The 12215-nt window shown below is 45.9% G+C and overlaps 1 protein-coding gene across 1 annotated transcript in view; it reads left to right on the forward strand.

Moving 5' to 3' along the window:
• Plxna4 (plexin A4) overlaps window positions 1-12215 on the forward strand; it is a 454143-nt gene that overhangs the window by 336374 nt on the left and 105554 nt on the right. Inside the window, exon 5 of the mRNA XM_057770711.1 lies at window positions 6369-6469. Coding sequence (XP_057626694.1) covers window positions 6369-6469 — 101 coding nt within the window. The remainder of the gene's footprint in view (window positions 1-6368; window positions 6470-12215) is intronic.

The following is a 12215-nucleotide window of genomic DNA, read 5'->3' on the forward strand; positions in this document are numbered from 1 at the left end:
AGGCGTTGAAACAGGGATGGGTCCTTTGCTCTATTCTGTCCCTCATTACCTCCCTAGCCCAGGCTACTGTTTTATAAATTGGTGGTCTTTGGTCATAAGACCAATGAGGTAAGGAAGATAACAGTGATGATGACGAGGACGACAATGATGATGGTTCTATTGATAAATGTAGAGATGGGGTATAGCTCAGTCTACAAAGGTGCTTGGCTTACAAATGTGAGATTTGACCCAAGTGATGAGAACCCATGTAAGACTTCTAGACACAGTGGATCCCTGCAATTGGTTAACTAGCCAAGTCAGCCTACTCGGTGAGCTCCAGGCAAGTGAGAGACTCAGTTTCAAAAAAAATAAAAATAAAAAATAAATAAATAAAATGTTGAGAACCTGAAAATGATAGTCAAGTTTGCCTCTGTCACACATGCACACACATATACACATATACATGCACACACACAAGCAAAAGTAAATGGTGATATTCTTTAATATAGTCTAAGATCAAGCCAAGGTATACTATATTAAGGAAGTTAAGCTTAGTTGGAAAAGAAGAAAGAAAATCAGTGTGGTTCTCAGGAAAGCAATCCAAGGAGGGAGAGTAAGGGAAAGGGGGGATAGAAAAGAGCCCATAGGCCGTACATGGGAAGAAGTGTGCTATCTCAAGTCAGGATTGGGCTGCAAAGATGCCACAGAGGTAAAGAACGTATACTGTTCCTTCAGAAAACACAAGTTCAGGCTATCAAACCCACGTTAGATAGCCCACAGCTGCTGGACTCTAGTTCTGGGGAACTCAGGGCCCTCTTTTGGCCTCAGAGAGCACCTGCACGCACACAGTGCACATAAAGTCACACAGACACATAAAAATAAATTTAAACATAGAAGAAACAAATCCTTATAGTCAGGGGCTATTCACCCTTGTGTGAAGCATTTGAATTCTGAGCCTCTTGGGGGTGTAGAGGAAAGGAAAGTTCTGGATAGGTAAGATGTGACATTATCTTCTCAAATCAGGAAGCAAATAATAGTGCATGATAGAAGACTAATCTCCAAACCTTTGTCCAAGGAAGATTACACTAAGGAGCTGAGAAATGCATGTCTGTTTACTAAAGTACCTCAGATATCTCAGGAGCATGAGTGCACCAGCCTGCGTGTCGCTGGCCCTGGGAGCTGAGCAGGTGTTCTCATGTCAGCTCTGGGCTGCTGAAGATGAGCCTTTAGCCAAAGCCCATGCCGAAGACCATTTCTACAACATTTTAATAATGACCATAAAATAGATATACCATGAAACTCGCTATTGTAACTGTTTCTGGGTGCTCGTGGGCATTAGGGCATGCATAAATGGTGTCGCCATTTCTAGAACATTTCATCTTTCCAAACTGAAGCTCCGAATCCATTCAGCAGTAACTCATTCCCCCTCCTTACTCCCAGTCCCTGTCAGCCACCATTCTAATTTCTCACTGTGACTCTCTAGTGGCCTCATATGTGCTCCCCTCATTGTCCTTTTGGATCTTACCCATTTTACTTAACATATTGTCCTTAAAGTTTATCTAGAATTTCGTCCCTTCTTCCCTCCCTTCCCTTTTAGTTTCTTAAGATAAGATCTCTTCATGTAGCCAGGGCTGGCTTCAAAATTAGTATGTAGCCCACACTGGCCTTGAACTTTTACTTCTCCTGCCTCTCCAGAGTTCTGGATCATAGGCATGTGCCATCACTCTGCCTTCCTTCCTTTGAAGGCTGAATACCATTCCAGTGTAAGTACATGCCATATTTTGTCCATCCGTTCTTCTGTTGATGGGCCCTTGGTAACTTCCATTTTTAACTATTATGAATAGTTCTGCTATGAATATGGACGTGGCAATATGTCTCCAAGGCCCGACTTTCCCTTCTTTTGATTCTGTACTCAGTAATCAAGTCGCCATGTCACATGGCAAATCTCTGTGTTTTTGAGGAACTTCTCAGTGCCTGGAAAGCTTCTGTTATACAAAGGTAGAACAGCATGCCAAGACAATGCTGTGCAGATTCCCATCTCTTGTTCCAGGAGCTGCATTCTTCCCCGGCCCTAGTGTGGGGGTGGTCTTGAGAAGGGCTGGGGCTCCCTCTCTGGAAGCACTACAGGCTACATTGTAGCCACATCAATCAACCACCCTCCTGGACTCCAGTGGCCAGCGGAGGGACCTCAATCTTCTGTGGTCTCAGACACCATCTATCATTATGATCGCTCAGGTCACATTGTTGTCTGATTTGTTCTCCCAACAGAAGTCAGCCCCCTGACACAATACACTTTTCTTCTTTCACCTCTTCCTGTGGTCTGAATTCCCTCACTTGGTTAATTAGCATGCCTGGCACTGTAGCTTAAGACTTTAATCAGCGTGGGGTGCTTTTAATTAATCGTGTGGCTCTGCATCTGGAGTGGTTTGTGTTTCCAGGGTCAGGAGAGGAACTGAGGTGGGGGATGGAGAGGCAACTTTGTTTGGTGTCCAGTGTAGGTAGAGAGTCCAGATACTGGGGTGGAGAGAGGAACCATGGGGCAAGGTGACTGAGAAACCATCTGGCCACCTTCGCAACATACTAGCACGGCATGAAAGGAAGCCGAGGACTTCAGGATATATATTTTGCAACTGAGATAAATGGCTATACTAATTTCAGTTTGCAAAAGTGAGTCTAAAGTGTCAGGAAAACTTCTGGCACATTCTATAATTGCCCACAGGAAAGCAATATTGCGGCAGGAGAAGATGGAGCCACAGAGGCCATATTAGGCCATGCTGGAGAGGCCTGTTAATTTTAGCATTCATGGTTTAAGAGACTGGGAACATTTAGATCAACCTCAGAAGCAAGTAGTAAAGATGAGACGATGCCTAGTGGGAATGAGCTACAAGGAAAGCAAAGCTCTCTGTTGTGGGCCTTTCAAAGAGAAAGTTCTAGATTCCCGGACGATAACCTTCAGGGTGTGTTCTCTTGAAAGTCTCCAATATCATGTTTATACATATCCATGAAAGTCAAACAAGAAAAAGGGACTAGCTTGGGTGAGGTTTTGTCTTGACACTTAGAAGTTGCTGGAATGTCAGATTCAAAAGGATTTCTAGAATGAGTCCAAATGGTTGCTTATTTTATAGATGATTGAAAAGAGACTCAAAGGGAACAACTGTTCATGATCGTCTGGAGAGCTGGAAGCAAAGCAGTAGCTAAGATCTAGCTCTCAGATAGTTGGGAATTTGTGCCCTGTCCCGTGTAGATGTGTAGCTGAAACCCAAGTACAGTATGGGCTAATTTAGAAGCTAGGAAGGGGTCTGAATCAGTTCAGGAAATTCAAGGAACTTCTGAGCCTCATCTAAAGAATAAAATGGTAGATGGCTTAGGGGCTGATGTCACATTCAAGGAGGAAATAACACCATGAAGGACTAAGGAGGAAAACGTCTTCTGGATCTGGTAACTCCCAGTGTAGCTTCCCAGACCTAGGGAAGCCTCAGAGCACGTCACTGTGACCCAGGAGACAGGTCAGTGCAACACGCAGCTGGGAATGAAATGCTCATCACAGAATATCTCGGGATGATCTTAAACATCACTTGTGGACTGCTGGACCCTGGACCCTTTATGAACCCATTTTGTGGTCTAGTGCTTCAGGAATAGAAACATGGGGTTTATTTCCTGTTTAAGGACAGAAAAATCAAGTTTCAGAGAAACAGGGTCTTGTTGCTAGTAATGGCCAAGAATGCTTTAAACCTCTCTCTGCAGGCTCTGACATCTTTCCAGCCAAACAAAAATGACAACTGTTTAAAATCAAGAGAGGAGGAATTTTTTTATAATTATGGCCTATTGACATTATTAAGCACGAGTTTCGAGTTATTTTTAGAATACAAAGGTTTCTGAGGTATCCAACTCACCCATCAGCTAGTTCGTTACTCAAAATGGCACACCCCAGACCTCCAAAGAACAGGAACACCCTGTAATCCCAGGTCACACACTTCAGAACCCTGAGGCATCTCCTGGAGCCCCACGTACACACCAGAAACAGAGATAACATTCCAGAACCCCAGGACACACCTCAGCATCTCAGAGTATACTCTAGAATTATAGGATACACCCTAGAGTTCAGGGTTCACCCGGGAACCCCAGGGCACACCCTGAAATTCCAGGGTATATTCCATGAAAGACTGATTATTAAACACGTCGATAGGAGAATCTGGGGAAAATGTTAAGTTTAGACCAAGAACATTCTTTTGATTGAACAAGCTATGATATTTTTCCTTTAAGCCCATGCAAAATATGGAGTGCCAGACAGGCAGCTGGGACCCATGAACACATGATTATGTACTTACGGTTCCCAACTTTCACCATCTATAGCCCTTTTTATTATTTTTCCCCCTTGGGGAGTCACATTTTTTGAAAGATTCTGTCTACTAAACAAACTACATTTATTAAGGAATAATATACTTCCTACTTTAATATGGGACACACGTGAGTATGCATAAACACATAAAATAGCAACAATCCAATTTCCATTAGGCTTTTGGAAATATTGAAACTAGCTTGTGAATCTCATTCCTACCTCCTGAATTCCTAGGAGCCAGGGTCCTCTGGGTTGAGCACTTTTATGTATGTGTTTATATGACTAGAAGGTATTTGTTTGAGGAGGGGCAGAAAAATTAAAGTGGCACCAGGAATAAGCTAAATTCCTAGCTTCATGTTAGAGCCAGCAGACTAATTTAAAAAAAAAAAAAACTGATCATCAAACTTAATCTTAAAGACATTGAAGTCCTGTGGGGAATCACCTGGGCAATGATAGAACCTATGATAAAATTCTAGGGGACAGAGAGGTGGCTCAGCGGGTACTGGTGTTGTCACCAAGCCTGATAACCTGAGTTCTATCCCAGAATCCACAACCCTTGCAAGTTGTTCTCTGACCTCCACAAGTGTGCAAGACAAGCACACACATAAATAAGTAAGTGTGAAAAGCAGAGAAAATTCCAAATGCAAAGAAAAGCCATTGAGAACAAGCCGTGGAGGCCAAGGGCAAATCTGTAAGAAAGAGCGGAGGCAGCTACCAAAGGGTAGATATGAGGAAGTTGAGGAAAAGGAGACCATAGTGGGATTTGGAATTAATTATTAATTAATTCCCAACGAGTGTGAAGACTAATTGAGCAGGCTCTGGTGCCAGCTCGCCTGTGCATGAGTTACGAGTAGCCCCTGCCAAGTGGACATAATTGTACAGCGCAGATGCTTTATGGACCAGCAGGGGAAACACAGCCCCTGCGCTCACTCGTGAGCAGATACGGTTCAGCCAAGTCAATGTGTACAGTTTACCAGGCTGGTTCTGATGATGACCATGGCTAGTTGTCCTGGCTCCAGCGAAAAGACTAGATAGGAAGTCCTCCACCAAGATTTAAAAAAATAGATATATAAAATATCCCATATGAAAAATATATTTTAAAAACTTTTTATAAAGAAGAAACTGGTGAAATAGAAAGTAAAGACCAAGGCTATAAAGAAATTAAAATAACCATTTGATCATGAGTGTCATCTTTAAATACCTACTACGTAGCAGATACTTGGGCGTCATGTAAGGCGACATCAAGGCTGCCTTAGAGAACAAAGAAATCCAAACGGCATTTAAGAGCGTGCAGGAAATGGAGGCATTTGGGCTAAGTGGAAATGTCATGTGGAACATTTTATGTTAACAAGCTGCTGCTGGAAGCTAATGGAAGTCTCTGGGCTCGAGAGGAAGCCTCGAATCCTGGAAAGGGTGTGAGCAGGGGGCATAGCAAGGCTGATTTTTGAAAGAACTGCAGTGAAATCAATTTTTGGAGCAAGTTTTGGTCAACAGTATGAAGCAGGAGACGGCAGGAGGCAGCCAGAGGGTAGATCAGGCACCTTGTTAAACAGCCAGGAGGAAGACGAGAGAAGGGTGCTGGGTGGGAGTTGAATGCTCTCTGGAAAAATTAAAGTGCTGAGGTCTAAGGGAAGGGGGTGAGGGAAAGCAAAACAAGATGGAGAAAGAATGAACATTGAGTTTATTACTTTGATAGGAAACAAATATGTAATGGATTGGGTATTTGCAGAGATATTTGGGGGATGAGGATAATAGGAAAATTTAACTATGTGGTGTGGAAGCCTCTTTCAGTATATTTTATATGGACTCAATGTGGTCTGTGTTCCCAGATACATTTTAGAGCCTAGAAAGTAAGTATATCCTCAGGATGCTCTGCGGTCATCTAATCCAATATGGCTCCCCAAAGTCTCTTCGACGTTGGACTCTAAGCACCTCCATGCTTCTCCGGAGTCTTGGGTGATGCAGTCATATCTAGGATGGCAATTTTAGCTGTGAACCTTTAGGTTCTCTGAAGATTCTTGACTGCTACACCCTCATTGTGCTGTTCCAGCTCACCAGAGTTCCTGTGGAGTCCTGCGGGCAGTATCGGAGCTGTGGCGAGTGTCTTGGATCAGGTGACCCCCACTGTGGCTGGTGTGTGCTCCACAACACGTGAGTACCATTGGCTGCTCCCTCCCGCTTCCTCCCAGTGGCTCTCGCCCTCCTGTCCTTCCTCTCACCCCTTTGCACTCTTCGCTTCACTTCTTCCATCCTTGCACCTTTGGCAAGCTTCACCGCTCTTCCGTGCTTTCTGGGTTCACTTTAACTTGTCCAGTTCCCCTAAGACATGGACAGAATGACGACAGGTCAGAATATATCAGTCACCCTGGCAATGACACCCTGGAGAGTCACAGAAGACAGATTCTTGGAGTCATCTAACTTTAATTTGCTGACTTTTCAGCAGAGCCCCCACCCCCGACACACAAACCCTTGCCGCCAATAACATGGTTTTTTTTTTTTCCTCAAAATTCACCCGGACCACTAGATTATGTACTAGGTATGTGGTGTCCATCTTGTAACTCAGCATCCGTTCATTATGCCCTGTGCTGTAACCATAGAACCTCCTGTGACTTTTATGTGGGACGTGCCTGAGGACCCTTTCTTGTCTGTCATAACACCTATAATCTGGTTACAAATAAACTTGGGCCTCAAGTCAGGAGGGAAGAAAGACCAAGCCAACTGCTAGCACATACCCTTGTGTTTCCTCCCCCACTGTGTTTATTCTCTGGTGGAAGGGAGAAGGCGACCAGATTATAATGGAGACAAATAGGAACTTGATGAATGAACTGAGAGATGCAGACAACTAGCCAGGAAACAGGAGAGAACTGAAGGTCATTTCTAAACTCTAATTAATTTTTATCTTACATGTATCAGTATTTTGCCTGCAAGTATGTCTGTGTACCATGTACATGTTTGGTGCACACAGAGACCAGAGAAGGGTTCGGATCCCTCAGCACTAGAGTTACAGATAGTTGTTAGCTGCTATGTGAGTGCTGGAAATTAAGCCTGGGTGCTCTAGGGGTGTAGTTACCCACTGCACTGTCTCTCCAGTCCCACGATCTTTATTCTCCCTTTTTGGAATAGCCTTCATCATTAGACCCCATCCTGTGGAATCTGAGCCTACTCGAGCTATGACTGATTCCTGTGGCCACCTGAAACCTGATATTCTCCGAGCTAGCCACAGCATCATAAGATAAGATTTTAGTCTTCTCATTCACAGCCTGAATTACTTGGGACCAATGACATTTGTTTCAATTTTCAGTGATTTTGAACTATAAGAAACTGGAGGTGGAATCTTCTCTCTCTCCTCTTCCAAAGGCAGGAAACACTCTCTCAGATTCTGACAGTTAAAAACACCCTTCTAATTTCTCACACAGCCTCTCCAATAGAACAGCCAACTTCCCTCTTTCTGGGTGTTGGACATAATGAGGTCTTGAGTCCGTTAAGGGAAGGCCTGAAATCTGTTAGGCGTAGTATACCAAAAAGAAATTGAGAATCACTGAGCTGCGCTGAAACACACACGACTCGGAGGCAGATTGGAAGCTGCGCTGAAACGGACAGCAAGGTCATCTGGCAATAGTGCAGCAGCCCCAGCATTGGCCCGCACAAAGAAAGGCAGAGAGGTGCAGTTAGAATGCTTACCAGCATGTGCCAAGCCAGAAGAGGCTCCTGATGCTACCTTGTAAGGCAAAAGGAGATGAGTTTCTTTGCTCAGCATAGTAAGATCTCCCAGAAAAGGAATGGAAGCATTCTCAACTTAATGCCTTCCTTGGGAATCCTGGAGCCACCTAACTGGCTGCTGAGCATGCCTTAGTTGTCATAGCATGGTACAAGTGTGACTCCAGGGCAATCATAAAAGCTGGCCCCTCCCTAAATCCTTCAGGACCAAAGCACAGGTTTCTGTGCCCCTGGTCTGTGTCATGATGCTATCCCAATCCCATATGGCACTGATCTCGGTGAGCATTCAGGACACTGGGGCTTAAAGAAGATTGCAGAAGGGCCAGAATGCCCTACCCCTCCCCCCCAGCTCCACCGCTAGGTTAAGCAGGTCTGAGGAGAGAAAATACCATGCATTACTTCTTATACGGCTCCAGTCTCCCCTTGTATGGCAGCATACCTGACTCCCGTGGCACAAAGCAAAAGTAAACTAAAGCCAAAAAAAAGAGTCAGGGTCATTCACCAAGCAGACCATCACATAGGAAAGCATGCCATAAAGGAAAAATTCATGGACATGTGTCTGACACAGAATCAAATCCAAATCTCCCTAGCATCCTAGGCCCTCCTCCATGACCTGGAAAGAGGAGACATGGTGTGCCTACTTCGCTGGGTTGTAGGAGAACTGACAAGGCTAACCGTTTGGGTCAGATGCCTGGTGGTTAGAACACTGGCAGATCAGGTAGGGTAGTCACCAATCTCAGGCTACAGCAAAGACTCAGAGCTCGTAAGTATCCTTCCTCTCAAACTGTGGTCGACTCCCGTGGTTTTCTAGATGGCCCTTGAATGGTGTGCCTGAGTCCCTAAGGGTGTCACAGTTTCAGGCCGCCTTTGCTTAACCAGCAGATGTTCCTGCTGCTTTCCAGCCCCTCCTTCCGCCTGGCATCACATCTCACACCAGTTTGCACGTCAGATGTCAGCCCTTCCTAAACATGGGCTCTCAGAGAACAGGGGCCATACAAGGGCTGTCCTGTCTGCCGCCCAGCACTAAGCTGCCACTTCTGGGGTCTCTCTTCACCTTAGGAGCTACAGTGGGAGCCACTATGTAAATACAACAGGGAAGCTTGCAATGGTTGCTGAAATCAGTGCAGTTTAGTCTAGCTCTGCTGTCTTGTACACTTGGAGACTGTTGAGTATAGCGATTCATGCTATGTGCAGGAGTGGTACTCTGTAAAGACCTGTGAACACTGAATTAGAAAACGCCAAACCACTGCCCCTAAAAGACACAGAGTGTCAGGTTCCTGAGAACCTCTGGTCTCAACCTTTTCATCAGTGGATTGATGTATCACCTCATTTGTCAGACATTTGTATGAAGACGTCTTCCTCAATAAACATTGCCAATTCATTAACATTCAACTCATGGCTCAGAGAACTGTATACCTGGATGAAGATTCTCATGATCCTCTTGCCTCCACCTCTTCTGCTTATCCTACCAGCATGTACCTCTCCAGCTAGCTGAATGAAGCTTCTATTCTCTCTCTCTCTCTCTCTCTCTCTCTCTCTCTCTCTCTCTCTCTCTCTCTCTCTCACACACACACACACACACACACACACACACAGCACAGCCTTATTAAGTCTTAAGTCAAAAAAGGACAGAACTTGAATAGTGTGGCATTTAATAGCCATCAAATGAACCTCATTTATAATGCAACTATTTAAACAAGAAGGAAGAATGTCACCTCTTCTTACCCTAGCTGGAAACACGTGACTTGGGTGATCCCCACTCCGCATATGACCATGAGTGACCTCAAAAGTGCCATGAAGACAAGCTTGGAGGCCACTAATAAATGTTAGCCATTAGCTACATTTGAAACACCGAGTCCACAGATATTGAGGGTTGACCATAACACTGGATGGAAGAGACTTGACATCTACACCTGTAAGGAGAGAGAACCGTGGCTTCTCATGCTGCTAACTAGAGGATGAGATGGGGTGATGAAGGCTGCTCTATGAGTCCAAGGAGCTCTGCACCATCAGAGTGCTGCTCTCCGTAACGTTGAGCTCTCGGCAAAGGAATGCCTGATGAGGGCAGACGGACACTGACATTGGAGCTGTGTCCACGGTGTCTGCTAAGTTCCATGGCAAGACACAGTTCACATGTTCCCATAGGCCCAGACTGTCTAATCACAGAAACACTTGGCAGGTCCTTCCCCTGAGTTAAAGACCAAGAATAGCTCCTGCACATGCTGGGCAAGCACGGGAAGGCCCCTGGGTCTCTAAGATTCAGTTTTAAACTTGTATAGACTAAAATGCACAGATCTGAAGTGGTCCATCGGGAAAGCTTTAACACATGCAAACCTGGGTAGCCCAGCTTGACAGCACTGCTTCCTCCTAGAAAGTTCTCTCATCCTAGTCAGTGCAACCTATGGGTCTTGGTTCAGGTCAGATACACAAGTTGGCTTCTCCTGTCCTGTCCTTCTTTTCAGTGGGCACAATGCGGCCATGCATGATTGGGAGAGGCAACAAAAGGGACGTGGGCAAAGCAGAAGAAAGAAGAGGTCTGGGTGTGCACAGTGAACAGTCAGTACGGGAACTAAATTATAGATGCTGATCCTGAGAGGTTCTGCTAGGAAAGGAACAAAGAACCAAAATGTTACCTAAAGCACTGTGTTCTCTCTCTCTCTCTCTCTCTCTCTCTCTCTCTCTCTCTCTCTTTCTCTCTCTCTTTCTCTTCCTCCCTCCCTCTCTCTGTCCTGAAGCTTCTTGGGGTACAGGCCTTTGCTGCAATGATGGGGCCCTAGAATCAGCACATTCGTCAGGCTTCAATGTTGGGCAAGACTCTGTGCTAAGTGACCTTGACCTTTGCCAAGTATCCCAGCAAGCTTGGTCTTCACAAAGTTCATGACAAAAAACAAAACAGGACCCTCTGAGTGTGAGATTGATTCTGTTTTCCACAGTCATGTCTGATAACTTTTCCTGTGGTCATAGGGAATAAGGTTGTGTGTGAGTGGTGTGTGTGTGGTGTGTGTGTGGTGTGTGGTGTGTGTATGTGTGTGTGGTGTATGTGTGTATATGTGTGTGTAGTGCGTGTGGTGTGTGTGTATGTGTGTGTATGGTGTATGTGTGTGGTGTATGTGTAGGTGTGTGGTATGTGTGTGGTGTGTGTGTATGTGTGTGCGTGTGGTATGTGTATGTATGTGTGCATGTGTGTGTTAGACAGAGACTGACAAAAAGAACAAAAGAGAGTGGGAGAGAGCCATAGGAAAAGCCAGAGGAACAAGCAGCCGGAGGACGGAGCAAACAGGTGTCCGTATCATTGAAAGAGCTTTTGTATCAGGAGGGTCACCGGAAGGCTGTGAGCTGAATATGCCGAAGAGACGACCCAGTCATTCAAATCCTTTCTGCTGTTCCCCCCTCTGCACTAGTGAACGTGACAAAGAGCCTACCTGCCAGCCTAGGGGGAAAGAGAAGCACCCCCCCCCCCACTCCCGTTGCCCCCTTCTGCAGCCCCTGGCCCTGCCTACAGGCCCGTCTCCCGAATGACCAGGGCAGCAACACAAAGCTGCCTGTTTATTCAGCCTGCAGTTTTCAGCCTGCCTTCCCAGGGCTTTCCTCTGTGTCTGAGCCCACCTGTTCTGATTTGGGCAAAGGGGAATAAAACCTTCCAAGCCCAGTCTACCTTCGCCTCCTCACAGCTGTCTCCTGTCCTGAGCCGGGAACACACCCTCCAGGCTTGGCAGGTCCCCAGCCCCAGCCCCAACCCCATCTTCCCCTGCCTTGGCACCATTCCCAGGCAAAGAAGCCTATCTTAGTCTAGGTGGTAATGGGATCCCGCCAAGGGAAGAGCCAACTCATTGATTGGCCCTAGCACTAGGAAGAATCTTGAGCACCGCTCCTGGGAAGATGGTGTAAGTAGAACTCTGTAGGGTGATGAAGTACAGACGTCTCCATAGCATCTCTGTCTCCACCCTGAAGATTGCCTCTGTTAGGAGAAGCCCCACCACCCCAAGCAGGTGGCACAGGGGTTCTCCATTATTGGAAGTCCTTCCTTCCTTCCTTCCTTCCTTCCTTCCTTCCTTCCTTCCTTCCTTCCTTCCTTCCTTCCTTTTCCCTCCCTCCCTCCCTCCCTCCCTCCCTCTCTCCCTCCCTCCCTCCCTCCCTGCCTCTCTCCCTTCTTCCCTCCCTATCTCCCTTAGGGCAGCTT

This window comes from Chionomys nivalis, chromosome 1, assembly GCF_950005125.1.
Source record: "Chionomys nivalis chromosome 1, mChiNiv1.1, whole genome shotgun sequence".
NCBI lineage: Eukaryota > Metazoa > Chordata > Mammalia > Rodentia > Cricetidae > Chionomys > Chionomys nivalis.